This window comes from Nelumbo lutea, chromosome 4 (genome assembly GCF_056320005.1).
Source record: "Nelumbo lutea isolate HS-2025 chromosome 4, American lotus-T2T, whole genome shotgun sequence".
NCBI classification, from domain to species: Eukaryota; Viridiplantae; Streptophyta; class Magnoliopsida; order Proteales; family Nelumbonaceae; genus Nelumbo; species Nelumbo lutea.
In genome coordinates this window covers 3,643,859-3,662,666 of record NC_142687.1, presented here as the reverse complement: position 1 = coordinate 3,662,666, position 18,808 = coordinate 3,643,859, and the positions used below count along the sequence as shown (strand labels likewise).

Here is an 18,808-nt window from a genome sequence, read left to right as displayed (position 1 = left end):
ACACTTTATCGACCCGGGGGCCAGGTTCCTGTACCAAGTGCGGGCTACCCCCCTGAGGGTGGTGGTAAAGGCCACGCACATGCACGATTCACTAGCCCTGGCGAGGTGCATTTGTGACTGAAAGGCGTCAACGTGGTCGTTGGGGTCGAAGGACCCATCGTAATTGTTCAGAGGTGGGAGTTTGAAGTCTCTGGGTAAGGGGACCGCCAGGAGTTCCGATGCGAGGGGGGAAGGAACAGAGAGAGCCGGGGTAGCCCCTACCTGATCCGAGCTCGTGGCTTTGCCTCGGACTTCCGACAAGGCGCGGGTGGCGGTCTGGCGGGCGGGCCTTGTGCTGGCGCTGCTGGTCTCCGTGTTACCGACCTCGATGGGCCCGGAGTGCTGGTAGTCCGCCTCCAGGGCGCTGAATCGATTTTCGGTGAGCGGGAGCTCGGGCTTTGAGCGCCGGGGTGCCGACCTCACGGGCGAGGTTCCCGACCCACTCGCGGGTTGCGAGGCGGGGATGACATTTCTCTCTCTTCGGCCTGGGGACGAGGCCTGGCTGTTGGGGTGGTTTTGGGGCCGGGAGGCCTTCGCCTGGCAGGGGCGCCCGTCCTGCGGGGAGGCCTTGACCGGCCTCGAAGCGGGGTGGCGAGTTGGAAGTAGTGGTTGGTTCAGTGGCAGTTGGGGGAACTGCTGTTGGTAGTGATACTGGGAGATGTTGTGCAGCACTTGGTGCTGGTGAAGTTGGTGTTGCTGGAACTGTTGCATTTGGGCTTGCATTTCCCGCATGCACTGCACCAGGTCCTCCAACCGGTCTTGGCTAGCTGCCAGGGGGACGGCAGTTGGTTCAGTGAAAGTTGTCTCAATGGGGAGATGAAAGAGGACGTTTGTGGTAGGAGGGTTTACGGGTGCCACTGCTTGTGGCGCGTTCAGGATGGGGATCCCATCCGCCGAAAGGGGGATGGTGAACTGTCCAACGCACACCACGGGGACCTGAAGTTGCTCCCCGGTGGCGTTTGTCTCCGTGCCGCGTCCGGTGTTGCTGGAGGAGGCCATGAGTATTGGGATTTTTAAACAAGAAAGGGGGGTATCGAAGTTTGGAGGGAGGCTTTTTGAAGCGTTTTCCCACAGACGGCGCCAATTGATGGAGCTCGATCTGGCTGGTCTTAGCTGTCCGCTGCCTTGCTTTCGAACGAGGTAGCTGGGATCCTGAAACGGGAGAGATGGGAAAGCTCCGGGGGGAACCCGATGTAGAGGCTCCGAAGCTCAAGTTAGAATTTTTCAAAAGCAAGGTAATACGAGATAGCGCAAGGTTTTTACCTCCCCCTCTTATCGGGGGGGCAGGGGGCTCTTATAGTCGCTTCGCGTACTCGCCCCGAGGCCCTTGTCAGATCGGGTATGATTACTCTGGTGCTTGTCAACTCGGCTATCGTCCCTTCTGCTGAGACAGAACCGTCACTGCTTAACCGTCCAACTGGAAATGGCGGCGTCAGTGGCGGTGGCAGGTGGCCGTTTAGAGTGCAGTTGCCAAAAGTCAGATCCCAAGTCAGTTAGGCGTGGCGCCCTTGGGCACGGAATTCCCTGGTGCCAGGCGTGGTACGACTTGTTTGGCTTTGGTGCCTAGAAGATGATGTGAAGTGCTGAGCGAGGCGGTCTTGAGCTTGGAGGTATCCCGAACTGTAACAAGGTGGGTCAGTTCGGCGAAGTCTGTCCCGAGCTGTTACAAGGTGTCAGTTCGGCGAAGTCTACCCCGAGCTGTTACAAGGTAGTTCGGCGAGGTCTATCCTGAGCTGTTATAAGGTGTCAGTTCGGCGAAGTCTGTCCCGAGCTGTTACAAGGTGTCAGTTCGGCGAAGTCTGTCCCGACCTGTTACAAGGTGTCAGTTCGGCGAAGTGTACCCCGAGCTGTTACAAGGTAGTTCGGCAAGGTCTATCCCAAGCTGTTACAAGGCGCAGTTCGTTCGGCGGAGTGTGCTCTTGCCGCCTAGGCTTGACCTCTTTTGCCGAGCTATCGTTTCTGCCACATGCCTCATAATAAAGAGGTCGGGCCAAATTTTCCTTCATAAAAAACCAATAGCTTAACTTCCCCTAAGAAATTCTTATCGTGCTATTAGCGCCACGTATTTTGATGTTGACTGTTTTTCCTCACGTTTAGTTTGTTTTTTCCCGATCGTCTCAGTCAGTGCAAGACCTGTTTGAATACTCTTCAAATTATACTTGTTTACAGGCCGGGCTGTGGGACTAATTTTATATTATGTTAAATTCGAGCTTTAAGACAACCTTGTTCAAAATTTGACAAAATTCAAGTTTAAACCTTGCTCATGAATAGGTCTCGTTCAAATAGCCTTTATAGATTTATATGTTTTATTTGATGGGATGTATTCTATAAAAATTGTTGGAAGGGGCCTAGCACTGACTATATCAGGTTTCCGATTTTTAACCCTTTTTTAATTAAACTTTCATTTTATGATTTTCAAAACTTTGAATCGATTCCTCTTAAAAAAGTCTTGCCTGTATTTGCGCCTCACAGACGCTCTACATATACATCTCCGCGTTTATTAGGAATATCTATCGATAGCATATGTTCTCAATACACGATTGGAATATATTGTGGAGCGTTTGTAGGGCGCAGACGTCAATTCCCTCCGTCAGCGCATCCATGCTTGCTGTGGTTCATTTCATTCAACTTCTAGAAATTATAACGTAAACGTATTTGAAACAAAAATATTCGTCTCTTTCTGCCGGACCAGAACGAAGGAAACATCCTTTTTAAAATTCGTGTTTCGTTTCGTCATCATATTGTTTCGATCTGACACAGAACTACCCCGTGACAATATGGCAGGTAGCGTATCCTCCAGATCGTCCGAATTTTAATGAAATAACCGGCTGCAATCCTGTCCAATCACATATCTGCAATGCAAGCTACTCTATCTAATCTAATGCTGATAGCTGACCAATCCGTAACATCATGTTCACCGATCACAATCGCAACCCAACAAACCTCTCACATCTGTAAGATTAAATGGTTCTAGCGCGTTGACTGAAGTCCAAATTTCGCCAATTCAACGGTTACGATCATTCTGTTCACATCACATTCATAACCTCCACTCCAGCATTCCATTTGGCGCTACAGCTAATAATTTGTAAATTACACAATTATTGAAGGAAATTCATTTTCATCGATAAAAATAAAAATGAAAAAAAATTAAAAACTTGCGCTCTACTCATGGATGTATCATGCATGACAAGCACGGGGATGATCCCAAATTCCCAATACACGGAGGGGATGGGCAGCCGATCCGATCACGTATTGGTATGAAGGCTCAAGCTAAAAGGATAAACTATCGATAAACGGAAAAGACAGGAATCCCACGTGTCGATCAAACCGGATCAGATATTCCTTGGCATATTCCCTTGTGCACATCATTTCATTGGTTTGATTTAGAAATAGAAATTCTTCAGTCTCTCTGACGGGGAGAGCCAGCCACAGCCAGATAATCCCCACAAGAACAGATAGGAGATGGCAAGGAAACTTCCCGTCCTCGCATCCCCTACTCCACTTCTCCAAAGAATCAACGGAATCACCCACCCTAATTAACGGAAGCAATCGGCTTTTCTCGACGACCATGACTCCATCCTCCGTTTATCTTAACGGAATATACCATTGAATAACCCGCCAACCACTGCAACGTATTCGTTCTAGAATTCTACATTAATTTACAGCTCCAATAATCTTCCGCCAAGATCCCATTTCTGTTCTGCTATTTCTCTCCCTCTTCAGGCTTCATCCCTATAATATATACCCCCGCCTTGACCTCCTTTGGAATTACCGTTGTCTCAACTCCTCGCTCTCTCTGTATCTCTCTTGAAAACTTTCCCTTCGCTCTCTCTCTCTCTCTCTCTCTCTAATTTTGTTTTTTTTTTTCTGTTTTTTGTCTATGGCTCTTAAAGCCGTTCACGTTTCCGACGTTCCTAATCTCGATCAGGTCCCGGAAAATGCCACTCTGGCTCTCTATTCCGGCCGGTTTTCTAAAGGTGAGTGTTCATTCATTTCAGAGCTATAGTTTTCTTCTCTCTCGCCGTAACGAAAAAGTTTTTATTTTCTTGATTTCTTCTTAGAAAGAGCTTTGGATTTTGGTTTCCTTTTATCGGTTATCATATGTCCTCTGGTCTTTGAAATTACATCTAAAATTCCTGTTTCTTTTTTCAGGCAATGATGTTCGAGCCACGTTAAAATCGCCAAAATTTATGGTCATTGGACACAGAGGGTGTGGCATGAACATGTTGCACTCGTCCGACCGGAGAATGCAAGTCATAAAAGAAAACTCAATTCTTTCCTTTAACACTGCCGGAAAGTTTGCCCTTGATTTTGTAGAATTCGACGTTCAGGTGAGACTGTCGGCGAAGACTGCTTCTTTTCTGGTTTTGTTCTTGTTCGTTAATTTCCTTGGTTGCCTTCCGATCTATTTCCGGTGGCATATTTTCTTTCTATTCGGTCTGAATTCGTTTTACACCCCGCACCGCAAGTGGCGATAACATCCGTCATCCGCCGCGTAAGGAAACGGCAAACTTCCCCTTCTCGCCGCGAAACGGCCTTGATTTAAGAAAAGTACATTGTTTTGACACGTGTACAAATCCATCCATTTTAATCTAACGCCAGAGTACTAGTAGTAATCGCCCAATAAAAATGTTGTCGCATCCCGTTCGATAGACGTAAAACTTTTGTCGGCAAATCTGGTCAATCCTAAATCCAATACGAATACGATGTTCAATCCTCGACTCTAACCCGAACCCTTTCTTTAACCCGATCTTATCAATCTTATGTCGATACTTCCTTTGCTTCTCGTCCAGACGGTCCGATCCAATTCGAGTTGGCCAAATTTTCTTAGTACCGATTGATTTTGGGTTGTAAAGATGAATAAATCGATAATGCGATTAAGTTTTGATTTTCATATGTGAAAACTGAAATGAACCTAATTATATGAAAAAATATATTTTTTTAAAAAATCTGTAAAATATAGATATTTTAATTTTAAATAATAAATATATATATCCGAAAAATTATATATTCTGAAATATATATATTTTCAGAAATTAGAAAATATATATTTTGATATATTTGTATATATATTTTAGTTTTAAATATATATTTTCAGAAAATATATTTTAAAATATTATATATAGTTGGTTGAAACCAAACTGATCGATTTTACTTGATAGAAGTTCAGTTTCGATTTGATCTATAGGAAATTCGACCAGGTCGAGTGATTGAAAAATCATTACTAAACCGATCCAACCTATCTCATGAACAGCTCTAATTGAGACAAACGTTTTGACCCTGTGACGTCAAAAACCAAACTAGAACACCTGTTCACATAAAAATCTAGCATCCGCCCAATAAGGTGGGGGAACACACTAACAATCCAATAAACCCGAGTCCGAACCAAATCCTAGTTAGACCCTAGCCAATAGAGATACCAGGGGTGGAACTCGGGTTGGCTCTAGTTAGGATTTTACTCTGCTTGTCCGGCCCATTTTAATACATTAGGCCTTCTTGGGCATCATTGATAGCCCTAAAATAGGGCTACACAGAACGGGGATAGCACGTCCCCAAAAATCAAAACAAGCAATTACATTTCGTCGTTTGGGATAGCTCCAAGAGGGATGGAGCTGAGAGAAACATCGTTTGTGTGTGCAATACGATTGAGTATCATCACCCCCCTAACCTTTCTGACTGTGTCAAGTATTTTCTTTGGGATTGGGCCTGGATTAGGCTGAGCTTGAGCAGATATTTCGTCGGTCTCAATTGCTGTCTGACTGGTTGGATCTATATTGCCGGAACCAGTTCGCTCGCCCAAGTTGCTCTCTTCAAGTGTCATCATCCCATGTGACTGCCCGGAAATTCTGGACACGGTAGTACATTATTATACGCGTCCGTGACGGATGTAATGACTGATGTGAATTATTTACTTCACTGCTTTCTTACCTAACGAATAAAATAATTATATATCAAATCATCATAATATTCAGGTTACCCGATTTTAGCTTCAGTCTTTTTTCGTTAATCTTCACCTTATTCAGTTCAGTCACTTCAGCTGTTATTTAACCTATTTTTTCATCTATTTTGTTTCTGCTGGCTTTACCATGTTCTCTCTCTCTCTCTCTCTCGGCTGAATATCAGTGTACTGATTAATTCATTTTCGTGCTTATACGAGACAGTAAACCAAGAAAATGTAACTTTTGTTTTTGTAGGTGACAAGAGATGACTGCCCAATCATTTTCCACGACATCTTCATCTTGGCGGAGGAGAATGTAAGATCTTTCTGCCTTTTTTACTTAAATGTTTTTGCTAATTAGCGCTTCTATATCCAAGTTACATGCTCTTTTATTATAAAAAATAACAACAATAACAATAATCCATCTGCTTGGCTGGCTTTTTATTTTCAGGGTTGCGTTACAGAGAAGATAATTAAAGAGCTTACCTTAGCTGAATTCCTTAGCTATGGACCTCAAAGAGATACCAGAAATGTAATAATTTGTATATATTTTAATTTTTTTTTTCTCTAGACGTTCTTAACCTTCCGTTTTCCGGGTTATCAATAAATCCATCCGATAAATAAAACTGAAGCTGAGTTTGCCTCTCTGAACTTGTTGAAAAACCAGGTGGGAAAAGCACTATTCCGAAAAACTAAAGATGGAAGGATTTTCAACTGGAAGGTTCAGGACGACGACTCTCTCTGCACATTGCAAGAGGCATTCCAGAAGGTTGACCCCAAATTGGGTTTCAATATCGAATTGAAATTTGATGACCACATTGTTTATCAGGAGCAAGTGCTCATTCACATTCTTCAAGTAATCTTAAGGGTATGCTTTCCTTTCCTGGTGACTATTCTTTTCTTCCCCCTCCTTAAGACAAGCCTAAAAGTGGGGAGTTAATAATGACCAGGTTGTTTTTGAGCACGCCAAGGATCGACCCATCATCTTCTCAACTTTTCATCCGGATGCAGCACGGCTTGTGAGAATTTTGCAGAGCACATACCCTGTAAGAACACCCTGTTTTCCTGTTACTTAATTCCCTTTCTTTTTGAAGTGAATGTTTTCTAAAGTTGTCCTTGATCAAAACTAGGTATACTTTCTCACAAATGGCGGGACCGAAATATACCCTGATGTCAGAAGGAACTCCTTAGATGAAGCCATAAATTTGTGCCTGGCAAACGGCTTGCAAGGGATCGTATCCCAGGTCAAGGCTATATTCAGAAACCCAGGAGCTATAAACAGGATAAAAGATTCAAATCTTACCCTCCTAACCTACGGCCCATTGAAGTAATTTTCCTTTTCTTCAAACAGTGTTAAAGTAGGATTTCTTCTATTTGGTTGACAGGTTTCAATAGCCAGTTTGGCCTATTGCTGGATATATATAAATGCTTGAGGACTTACTAAGTTGTTTGTGCTAAACTCCGTCTATGCATATCTGTAGATTTCTCGACTGCAGAACAGATTTCTTGTGATTAGGTTCCATTTCAGGTGTATTGATGCTTATTCTTGTGTCTCAGTAATGTGACTGAAGCGGTATACATGCAACATCTAATGGGTATCGATGGGGTGATTGTGGATCTGGTTCAAGAGATTACAACTGCGGTTTCTGACTTCATCAAGCCTGCAGTAGAGGGAGAAGAGGAGAGCTGTACCGAAGGGGATGGCCGGATTCAGGTGATGACAAGGCCCAAATTCTCTCAGCGTGAACTGTCATTTCTACTGAAGCTTATACCTGAGTTGATGCAACTTTAAGTCCCATTACACAACCAATACAATGGAAGATCAATCAAACACGATAGGGTAGCAATCGAAAGTTTGTAGTTCCTTTTTTTATTTTTTGTTAATTACCTCCGCAATGAAATTCTTCTATTTGGAGTAAAGCCTTAGGCATCATTGTATATTAATTGATCTTTTAACTATGTTGTATTCATACACTGCTTGGATTATGAAGATATCCATCAAGGTTACTACTACTGTTTCTGTTACAACTTACAAGTCGTTACTTATTGAGAATTGGGAGATCCTTTTTCAAATATCAAGGCAGCAGGGAGTTTAAAATTGGAAATACCGACCAAAATATACTCCTTCCAGACTTGAGCCTTATGTTTGAAGTCCAAGGTCCAAATTCCCGCCTTATGGAGTGATTGTCACCTTCCAACTCTCTGAAGTCTGAAACACATCCTTAACGAATTTTCTTTGAAAAAAAAGGAACAGTTTCATTTGTGTATGTTCTGTTTGAAAGAGAAAGCATTTCAAGGGGTATTCGGCTACTTGATTGGTGTTGTTTTTCGCAACAAAAAAACAACTATCACAAATCACAACACCAAATGAAAAACAAAATCATACACGTTAGCAAACACCCATCAAGTATATAATTTTCAGACCTAGACCTTCATCCTATGTGATAATTTCGGCCCAGCAGCCCTTGAATGTGGCTAAAATAGAGTAATTCTTGCCTTTTATTTTAAAATAGGCATGACCCCTGTACTGAGTACGGGTCCAAGATCTGAATCATTTCAATTTTTTTTTTAAATATTCTATATTAGAGGTATAGGTTAGGTTTTTCATTTCATTTTTATGGAATTTTATTTGATTTAAGAGACTTATCATATTTTATCTACAAGAATCACCCACATCACTTATTATTTCATTTCAGACCACAACTTATGTTTTTTATTTGATTTTGGTTTTTTATTTGTTTTGGAAAATTAAATCAGGTTTAATTTGCAATTAACAATTTATGTTTTTCTTCTTTTTAACTTTTATGTAGTAGACATGGCAAAATCCTAATAACAGGGCAACTATTATTTTGTTTGTGATTTAGTACTTGTACGATAAGTTTGATTTGATTATTTAGGAAGGTGGAGATATTTTAAGAAACATTAGATAATTGAGTATTTTGTGACAATATAGAATTATAGATAATATTAACAAAGTTTGGACAAAAAGTGTAGAAAGATGGAGGGATGATGCTAACATAGACAAGTACATTATATACATGTAATACATATCCAATTAATTTTTATTTAAATATTTGGTTTTAAATTTTTATCACACTTTAATTAACTTAAATTAAATAATTAGCTTCATTCAGTTATTTAACCATTTTACTAATTATAGAGCAGCTTGACTGGTCCAAAGCCTCCTCCCAGTCAAGACATGTGGCTATCTGTTTTTTTTTTTTTTTGTTCCTCTCTTACTGCTTTCACATACGTTTGATATTGCAATTTTTCAGACGTGAAAAGTGGGACTATCCAATCCTAAAACAAGCAGAAAATGTGAATCAGTCAAATCACAAATTCTAATGAATCACTACATCTAAACTTTAATTACAACTGCCCAAGATTGTTAATGAGAGACTGAGAAAACTAGAGCCTTTACAACAACCAGACCTCAGCAATGAGAAATGATGAGGGCAGATTTGGCCCTCTAGTGGAATTGTGACACATGGCACCTCATGCCAACTAAGTGTGGCCTCTTGACAGCTCGTCATAGGCAGCTCGCCGTAGGAATCTCGCCATAAACAGCTTGCCGCAGGAAGCTCGCCATAGGCAGCTCGCCAAAGGCAACTCGCCATAAGCAACTTGCCATAGGCAGCTCGCAATAAACAACTTGCCACAGGCAGCTCGCCATAGGCAGCTCGCCACAGGCAGCTCACCACAGGCAGCTCGCCACAGGCAACTCGCCATAGGCAGCTTGCCATAGGCAGCTCGCCACAGGCAGCTTGTCGTAAGCAGCTTGCCACAGGCAGCTCACCATAGGTAGCTCGCCATAAGCAACTCGCCATTGGCAGCTCGCTATAGGCAACTCGCCATAAGCAACTTGCCACAGGCAGCTCCCCATAAGCAACTTGCCACAGGCAGCTCGCCAAAGGCAGCTCGCCATAGGCAGCTTGCCACAGGCAGCTCGCCACAGGCAGCTCACCATAGGCAGCTTGCCGTAAGCAGCTTGCCACAGTTTGCCATAGGAAACTCGCTGCAGGCAGCTCGCCATAAGCAACTTGCCATAGGCAGCACGCCATAAGCAACTTGCCACAGGCAGGTCACCATAGGCAGCTCGCCACAAGCAGCTCGCCATAAGCAACTTGCCATAGGCAGCTCGCCACAGGCAGCTCGCCATAGGCAGCTCGCCATAAGCAACTTGCCACAGGCAGCTCGCCACAGGCAGCTTGCCATAGGCAGCTCGCCGTAAGCAGCTTGCCACAGGTAGCTCGTCGTAAGCAGCTTGCCACAGGCAGCTCGCCGTAAGCAGCTTGCCACGGCAGCTCGCCATAGGCAACTCACCACTTGTAGAGTATCTCGGTACAAGAGTAGTTTGACATATCGTAGGAAGATCTCCTGCCTGACGACCTGGCCCAGACACTGACATGTCGACTGGCACAAGCGCCGACCTGAAAACCTAGGCCAGACACCGACCCGCCGACTGACGCAGGCGCCGCCCTGACAACCTGGCCCAGGCGCCGACCTGGCTGCCTAACACAAGCGCCAGCCTAACGACCTCGAGGAGTTCACCACCGTACCCTTGTTCTGACGGAGTGTGACGAGTCTTACCATTTGGAGGCTTTTAACCCACCTAACCCGCGAGGACTCCGGTATATAAAGACCTCACCCCCCAAAGGGGAAGGGGATGGAAAAAACGTGGAGGTAATCCCTGCTCTCTAGCTCTCTCGTTTCTCCAATATTATCTTCAAAGCTCTCTACAATCAGAGTGCTAACTTAAGCATCGGAGAGCCCCCGCTGGGAAAATACCCCCAGGTCCTCTGATTCAGTTCTTGCAGGTCCCTCAGCTCCCACTGCCTACAAAGAGGAGGAAAAGATGGAGTTCTCGCAAGTCCCTCAGCTCCCACTGCCTATAAAGAAAAGAAAACCACCTCATGTAGAGGGGAAAAGATGGAGTTTCCGTAGGTCCCTCAGCTCTCGCCTCCTACAAAGAGGAGGAAAAGATGGAGTTCTTGCAGGTCTCTCAGCTCCCACTGCCTACAAAGGAAAGAAGACCACCTCATGTAGAGGGCAGTCGGGTTGCGTTGCACCAGAGAGCTCCACCATTCTCTAAGTCACAGGCTGCCTAGTAGGGAGTTCGCCACCAGGTAGCTCTCGGCCAGGCAGTTCGCCACCAGGCAGTTTGCCACCAAGTAGTTCGCCACTAGGGAGCTCACCACCAAGCAGTTTGCCACCAAGCAGTTCGCCCCTAGGCAGTTCTCCACCAGGCAGTTCACCACCAAGTAGCTCATCACCAAGGCACGTCACCACCGGGTCAAATAACGAGGTACTTAGCAAAAAAATTTTTACATCACAAAATATTGGTACGTGACCAGAAACGGTTACATCAATTGGCGTCGTATGTGGGAACACGCTACAAAAATCTAAGTTCTCATCTTAACAAAGCTAAGTTCTCACTTTTTAGAAATTGGAGCTATCGCTTTATAGCTTACATTTTTTATGAACTCAAAGACTATGCAGGGAGCTAACGGACTAAGTAGCTCTACCAACCTTACTTTCAATTCAGATAATGCCTCATCAGTCCTCTCCGCAAGGTCCCCCCTACAAAGATGAGCTCTTTGTGGCTTCCGTGGGAGTTGGCGGCCAACAGACTACATAGGCGCCCTTACCGGTCGAGCCTTCCAAGTCTCCCGTGTGAGCTGGCAACCTAAAGTTAGTAGTGCTGCCCCCGAAGGTCGAGCTCCTAGTAGCTTCTTGTAGGAGTGGGTGACCGGCATTACGAAGCTGGTGCAGCACAATCATAGCTTGACACCTCACAGGCAAAGCCTATGGGCCACATTACTACTTAAGACCCGATCGACTCTCCGGCACGGGCAAAGTCAAAAAAGAGTAGACTACGAGTCACTCCCAAAACTTACGGGCCACATTACTACTTAAGACCCGGTCGCCTCTCCGGCATGGACAAAGTCAAAAAAGAGTAGACTACGAGTCACTCCCAAAGCCTACGGGCCACATTACTGCTTAAGACCCGGTCGCCTCTCCGACACGGGCAAAAGTCAAAGAGTAGACTACGAGTCACTCCCAAAGCCTATGGGCCACACTAGGAATTGGATCAGCACTTACTAGCTCGTCGACTTATGGGCCAAAAGAAATCTACTCCCTTCGATGAGTTACTCTCAGCTCGGGAGTGGGGGGCAATTGATGAGGGCAGATTTGGCCCTCTAATGGAATTGTGACACATGGCACTTCATGCCAACTAAGTCTGGCCTCTTGACAGCTCGCCATAGGCAGCTCGCCACAGGCAGCTCACCGTAAGCAGCTTGCCACAGCTTGCCATAGGCAGCTCGCCACTTGTAGAGTAGCTTAATAACTTGCCATAGGCAGCTTGCCATAAGCAACTTGCCACAGGCAGCTCGCCACAGGCAGCTCGCCATAAGCAGCTCGCCACAGGCAGCTTGCCATAGGCAGCTTGCCATAGGCAGCTTGCCATAGGCAGCTCGCCGTAAGCAGTTTGCCACAGGCAGCTCGCCATAGGCAGCTCACCACTTGTAGAGTATCTTGGTACAAGAGTAGTTTGACATATCGTAGGAAGATCTCCTGCCTGACGACCTGGCCCAAACACTGACATGCCGACTGGCACAGGCGCCAACCTGAAAACCTAGCCCAGACACCAACCCGCCGACTGACGCAGGCGCCGCCCTAACAACCTGGCCCAGGCGCCGACCTGGCTGCCTGACACAAGCGCCAGCCTAACGGCCTCGAGGAGTTCACCACCGTACCCCTGTTCTGACGGAGTGTGACGAGTCTTATCATTTGGAGGCTTTTAACCCACCTAACCCGCGAGGACTCTGGTATATAAAGACTTTACCCCCCAAAGGGGAAGGGGATGGAAAAAACGTGGAGGTAATCCTTGCTCTCTAGCTCTCTCGTTTCTCCAATATTATCTTCAAAGCTCTCTACAATCAGAGTGCTAACTTAAGCATCGGAGAGCCCCCGCTAGGAAAATACCCCCAGGTCCTCTGATTCAGTTCTCGCAGGTCCCTCAGCTCCCACTGGCTACAAAGAGGAGGAAAAGATGGAGTTCTCGCAAGTCCCTCAGCTCCCACTGCCTACAAAGGAAAGAAGACCACCTCATGTAGAGGGGAAAAGATGGAGTTTCCGCAGTCCCTCAGCTCTCGCCTCCTACAAAGAGGAGGAAAAGATGGAGTTCTCATAAGTCTCTCAGCTCCCACTGCCTACAAAGGAAAGAAGACCACCTCATGTAGAGGGCAATTGGGTTGCGCTGCACCAGGGAGCTTCACCATTCTCTAAGTCACAAGCCGCCTAGTAGGGAGTTCGCCACCAGTTAGCTCTCCGCCAGGCAATTCGCCACCAGGCAGTTCGCCATCAGGCAGTTCGCCACCAGGCAATTCGCCACCAGGCAGTTCGCCCCCAGGCAATTCTCCACCAGGCAGTTCGCCACCAAGTTGCTCATCACCAAGGCACGTCACCACTGAGTCAAATAACGAAGTACTTAGCCAAAAAAATTTTACATCACAAAATATTGGTACGTGACCAGAAACGGTTACATCAAGAAACATCCTCTGGAAGAAGTAGAGACTACCTCCATCCTTGATCAAGTTAGTTGATTTCGTGGTCAGGAATGTTATACACTCGCTATTGATGAAGGCATCGGTGAGCATGGGGATATTTAGTTACCCCGGTGACCAGTGAGCAAGGGGATATTTAATCAATCAATTATGTTTGGACACCGGTGACCAGGAGGCTCATACAATGGTGTTTATCAAGCCGTCGGTGGTCGAGTTTCAGCCAGGGGATGTTTTTTTTTTTAATACAGGTGACCACTAGCTCTTCATATATATATGATGAGATCACTGACCACCGGCGATCATTTACATTTGGCCGACGATGACCGGGAGACTCATACGGTGGCATTTATCAAGCCGTCGGTGGTTGAGTTTCAGCCAGACAAGTCATGCTTTTTCTAATACATGCGACCACCAACTCTTCATATATATATCTTTACATTTACACTAATTTTGATATTATTAGTAATTTTTAGCAATAAGTAGTTAATAATATTTTCAGTAATTTTGATCAATTATTACTGAAAAATTAATAATTAATTACAATCTTAATAAGTATAAATTTCATAAGTATGGATTGAAAATATGTATACCCCCCAGGAAGGTTGTAAGACATAAGTATGGATTGAAGCCCCCCAGGCGTCATGGTCGAAGGACCAAACCTGTCTAGCATCCGACCTCGGCGGGAGGTAGACGCCAAACTGCCCAAAGCGACTCGGCCTGCTGGTTCATAGTCCTCAAGCTCCACCTCAGGATCACTGAGGCAGCCGGGGGACACGGCTCGGATGGTGGAACCTACGTTGGCCCTACTCGAAGAATCGTCTGAGCTATCAAAGCTAGACATTGGGGAAAAAGATGGATTGAGGAAAGTACTCATCAGAAAGTTTGAAGAACAAGCCAAAGAATCATGAAGGCTATATAACCAGCCTTGACGCGAGCTGGAAAAGACTTGGACGCGAGTTGAAAGGTTAGATGCGAGCTCAGTAGACAAACCGCAGAAGTGACAAACCAACTGGGGTCCCCCACTATTTATAGCTAAAGTAACCAAGAATCGACCGTGCAGATCAAAGACGATCCGACGGCCTACGTTCATACTGACCGCACGACCCTTAAGATCGAGACGTGATTGGCGCACGTCTTTCCAAAAAAAGTGAAACGTCAGCGCACGTCTTTTTGAAACTGACGTCGCCTCGACACGTGTCTTTTCGAAACTGTCGCGCCGCACGTCTCCCTAACAGTCGCCCGCGCACGTACAGCAGTGGCGCGCCTTTTTGAAATGACCCACCGTCACGTCCCAACGGCGCGAATTGGTTTGAAATTTAAAACGCGTGCTGTCGCAACCACCAGCCTTCTTAAGCACGTTTCCAGCCTTCTTGGAAACCGAAAGAACCCTAGCAAAAGCAACTCGCGCAATGAAGATTTGAAGGACGGGACAAATCCACCTGCTACCTCGCGAAACTCCCCGCACCATGGCAAGACCCCCGGCGCAAGGAGTGGGGGGCAATTGAAGAAGGAAGATTTGGCCCGACCTCTCTATTACGTGACACGTGGCAGAAACAACAGCTCGACAAAAGGGGCCAAGCCTAGGCGGGAACAAGGGGACACGAGCGGACTGAACTCCCTACCGGGGGCCCGAACTCACCCTTTGTAACAACTCGGGATATACCTCGCCAAACTGACCCACCTTGTAACAGCTCGGGATACACTTCGCCGAACTGACCCATTTTGTAACAGCTCGGGATACACTTCGCCGAACTGACCCACCTTGTAATAGTTTGGGGTACACCTCGCCAAACTGACTTGCCCTATAGATACCTCCGAGCTCAAGACTTTGCCTCGCTTAGCACTTCGCATCACCTTCTAGGCACCAAAACCAAACAAGTCGTACCATGCCTGACACTAAGGAAGTCCGTGCCCGAGGGCGCCGCGCTTGACTGACTTGGGATCCGACGTTTGGCGGCAGCACTCTAAACGGCCACCTGCCACCGCCACTGACACCGCCATCTCCAGTTAGAAAGACGGTTAGGTAGTGACGGTTCTGTCTCAGCAGAAAGGACGACGGCCGAATTGACAAGAACAAGGATAATCATACCCGACCTGACTAGGGCCTTGGGATGAGTGCACGAAATGATTATAAGAGTCCCCTGCCCCCTGACAAACGAGGTATGCAAACTTTGCGCTATCTGGTATTACCTTGCTTTTGAAGGATTCTAACTTGAGCTTCGGAGCCTCTACACCGGGTTCCCCCCGGAGCTTCCCCATCTCCTCCATTTCAGGTTCCCTGCTACCCTGTTCAGAAGCAAGGCCGCGGACAGCTAAGACCGGCCGGATCGCGCTCCATCAGTAAATAAGAAAATTTAATTTATAGAAATTACTTGCTGAAATACTTCTATGGTACTTTAATTTCATAAAGTGTGTCTAATTAATTATTGAATTAAATGATTACTAACAAATTAATATAAAATTTCATTAGAAAATTTAATTCAAGAAATATAAATTTATTTCATTTTTAGATTTACATTATTTTTATATTATCACTAATTTTTAGCAAAAAGTAGTTTGTGATATAATCAGTAATTTTGTTCAAATTATTAATAAAAAATACCACTTCTATTAATTTAATTTAGTGAAAGTTATAGTATAAAACTTTGAATTTTTCAAATAAATAATTGGAAGTTTTAATAATTCCCATAAGTATTGGATAGTACATTTATAATTACCATACTTATTGGAACTAATAATTATATTATATTAATTAATATACTATAATTAATATTATTATATTATAATTAATACTACTATATGAATTAATATAATTATATTATTTTTATTATCAATAATTAAAATTAATTATTACTAATAATAATGATTTCTGATAAAAATAATTACTGATTATAATTACTTACTGATAATTAATTCCTTATTTATAATAATGCTAATTATCAATTGGGATATAACCATTTTATATTTATGTTAATTCATATTAATTTTTTTATAAATAAATAATTAGTGATAATTATTTACATTATTATTATAAGTAATTATAGTTAATGCTATTATTATAATTAATACTATTATTGTAAAAGCACTTATTATTTTATTTATTAACCAGAAAATTAATTATTACAAATTATTTACTTAATATACACAAATTAAGTATATACATAATAATAAGAATGTATTATTACTTAATTTAGTTTGAAGTTTACAATCATTGTCAATACTCATTAATAGTTAGAATTACATTCGTTATTAATAAAGAAAATATTTTATTAATTACAAAATTGATTTAACTTTTAGGAAGCAACCTAATTTAACATTTAAAAAAAATAACTCAAAATAGAATTATTAGATAAATAGTAAATACCAAATAAAGTGGGTTATTGCTTACCGATAAGATCTCATTTAATATCTTAAATCTAATTAAAAAAACATAAATTAATAGTGGGTTTCAAATAATAGGTCAGAACAGACTGCTAATTACAAAAATACAAGACCCATATTAGTTTTTTTAATTTAATTTTTGATAACTTAATAGTAAACTTCAAACTAAATTATAAATACTTTTAGTTACCCGTAGTAATTACGGGGTCATTCACTAGTTATTTAAGTTAAAGTAGTTAACTTATTGAACTAAGGGGTCAATTTAAATTCAATGACCTATATGGCGTGTACAGATTAAACATAAATGAATCAACTTTTGTGGACCTATAAATTGTTAAATTAAAAGTAATAAATTTTCATTGAATTAAGGGGTGAAGTTGGCCGAGTTTATGATTGTTTCAATGGGTTCCACCATGTACTTTTCTAACTGGGTTGACTATACATCCATTTTAAGATTTTGAATGAAAGTGGAAATAAATATTTGAACCATGTATTTGGGGGAGTTCTTTTAATGGGTCCCAAGATGTATGTTTCTTATTCGGTTGAGCATGCGTCTTTTAATTTAATTATTTTGATAGAGTGATTTAAAATTTGAATTTTATTTGAAAATGTAATTGATCACTTCTAAAATACGGGAAAATCTATGGTGCCGAAAAGATATGGTATAGAAGAAGTTTTGACCAATTAAAACCCACATATAAATTTTGATAAATAATGGCGAATATCGTACGGAAAGAGTTTCAACCTTCTTAGGTATAATGGCAAATATGATAATAGTACATTAAAGAATTTAATTTCAGCAATAAACAAATTTGGGTGATTCGGGGCCTCACTTCCTCTACCTCCTCCCTGCCTCCTCAAATTTCTGGATCGTAGAAATTCTAAGTCAAGGTAACATCTATTCCGAATTGGAGTGGATTTGGTCCAATCCGATTCAGTCTAATGTGAGTTTATTACAAATGGATCAGGTTAAATCTAATCCAATGAATATTTTGGATTATTTTGAATTGGTTGAATTCAATGTTTGAATCGTCTAATTTATTTAAATTTGTTTTAATTTAGATTGGTCCAATGACACTCCATATATTGTCTTAATCCAACACAATCCAATATAAATTTATTACGGGTGAATGGATCAGGTCCAATCTAATCCAATAAATGTTTAGACCATTAAGTCTAGACCGGTCCAATTCAATATGCCTTGTTGGTCCGTCTAATCCGTTCAAATTGATTTTGAATTGAACTCCGGTCTATTTACACCCCTAAATCGGTGGTGTAAAAATTGGTGACCTGGATGTCTTTTTAGATAGAATTCCAATTCCCGTTATAGAAGAAGTACCTAAGTAGCCTCTAGTTCATTCCGACTGAACATCCTCTCATTTGTCCTTAATAAGGCAAGCCGCAAGAGGCAAGTACACAGTAGTGTTATTCTTTTTTCACCGTCTTTTATTTGCTGGGTCACAAGTAAAGGTGATCATTTCTAGCCCGGCCTGGTCTGTCCTGCAACTTTCGGTCTGTTGCACACTTTTATGTTCGGGCCCAGCGTTCAATATGCCCGGGCTTATATTTCAGACTGGGGTTGGTTCTGGCCTGTCCTCAGCATGAGGTGGTTTTCTTTCCTTTGTAGGCTGCGAGAGCTGAGGGACCTGCGAGAACTTCATCTTTTCCTCTACTTTGTAGGTGGCGGGAGCTGAGAGACTTGCGAGAACTCCATTTTTTCCTCCTCTTTGTAGGCAACGGGAGCTGAAGGACTTGCGAGAACTGAATCAGAGGTCCCGGGGGTATTTTCCCGGTGGGGGCTCTCCGACGCTTAAGTTAGCACTCTTATTGTAGAGAGCTTTGAAGATAATATGAGAGAGCTAGAGAGCAGGGGTTACTTCCC

General features: G+C 43.3%; 1 protein-coding gene across 1 annotated transcript; it reads left to right on the top strand.

Moving 5' to 3' along the window:
• Positions 1–3,414: 3,414 nt before the first annotated feature.
• Positions 3,415–7,990, top strand: LOC148853433 (glycerophosphodiester phosphodiesterase GDPD1, chloroplastic-like). The gene is made up of 8 exons (XM_088983928.1): positions 3,415–4,016; positions 4,192–4,370; positions 6,234–6,293; positions 6,429–6,509; positions 6,645–6,845; positions 6,928–7,023; positions 7,108–7,304; positions 7,535–7,990. The coding sequence occupies exons 1-8, from the start codon at positions 3,920–3,922 to the stop codon at positions 7,767–7,769; spliced, it is 1,146 nt and encodes a 381-aa protein (XP_088840054.1). The 5' UTR covers positions 3,415–3,919; the 3' UTR covers positions 7,770–7,990.
• Positions 7,991–18,808: the final 10,818 nt, after the last annotated feature.

Coding starts and splice junctions, on each gene's coding strand:
- LOC148853433 (XM_088983928.1), top strand. CDS start 3,920: ATGGCTCTTAAAGCCGTTCACGTTTCCGACGTTCCTAATCTCGATCAG. Junction 6,846..6,927: donor TTCTTCAAGTAATCTTAAGG/GTATGCTTTCCT, acceptor AATAATGACCAG/GTTGTTTTTGAGCACGCCAA. Junction 7,305..7,534: donor CTAACCTACGGCCCATTGAA/GTAATTTTCCTT, acceptor CTTGTGTCTCAG/TAATGTGACTGAAGCGGTAT.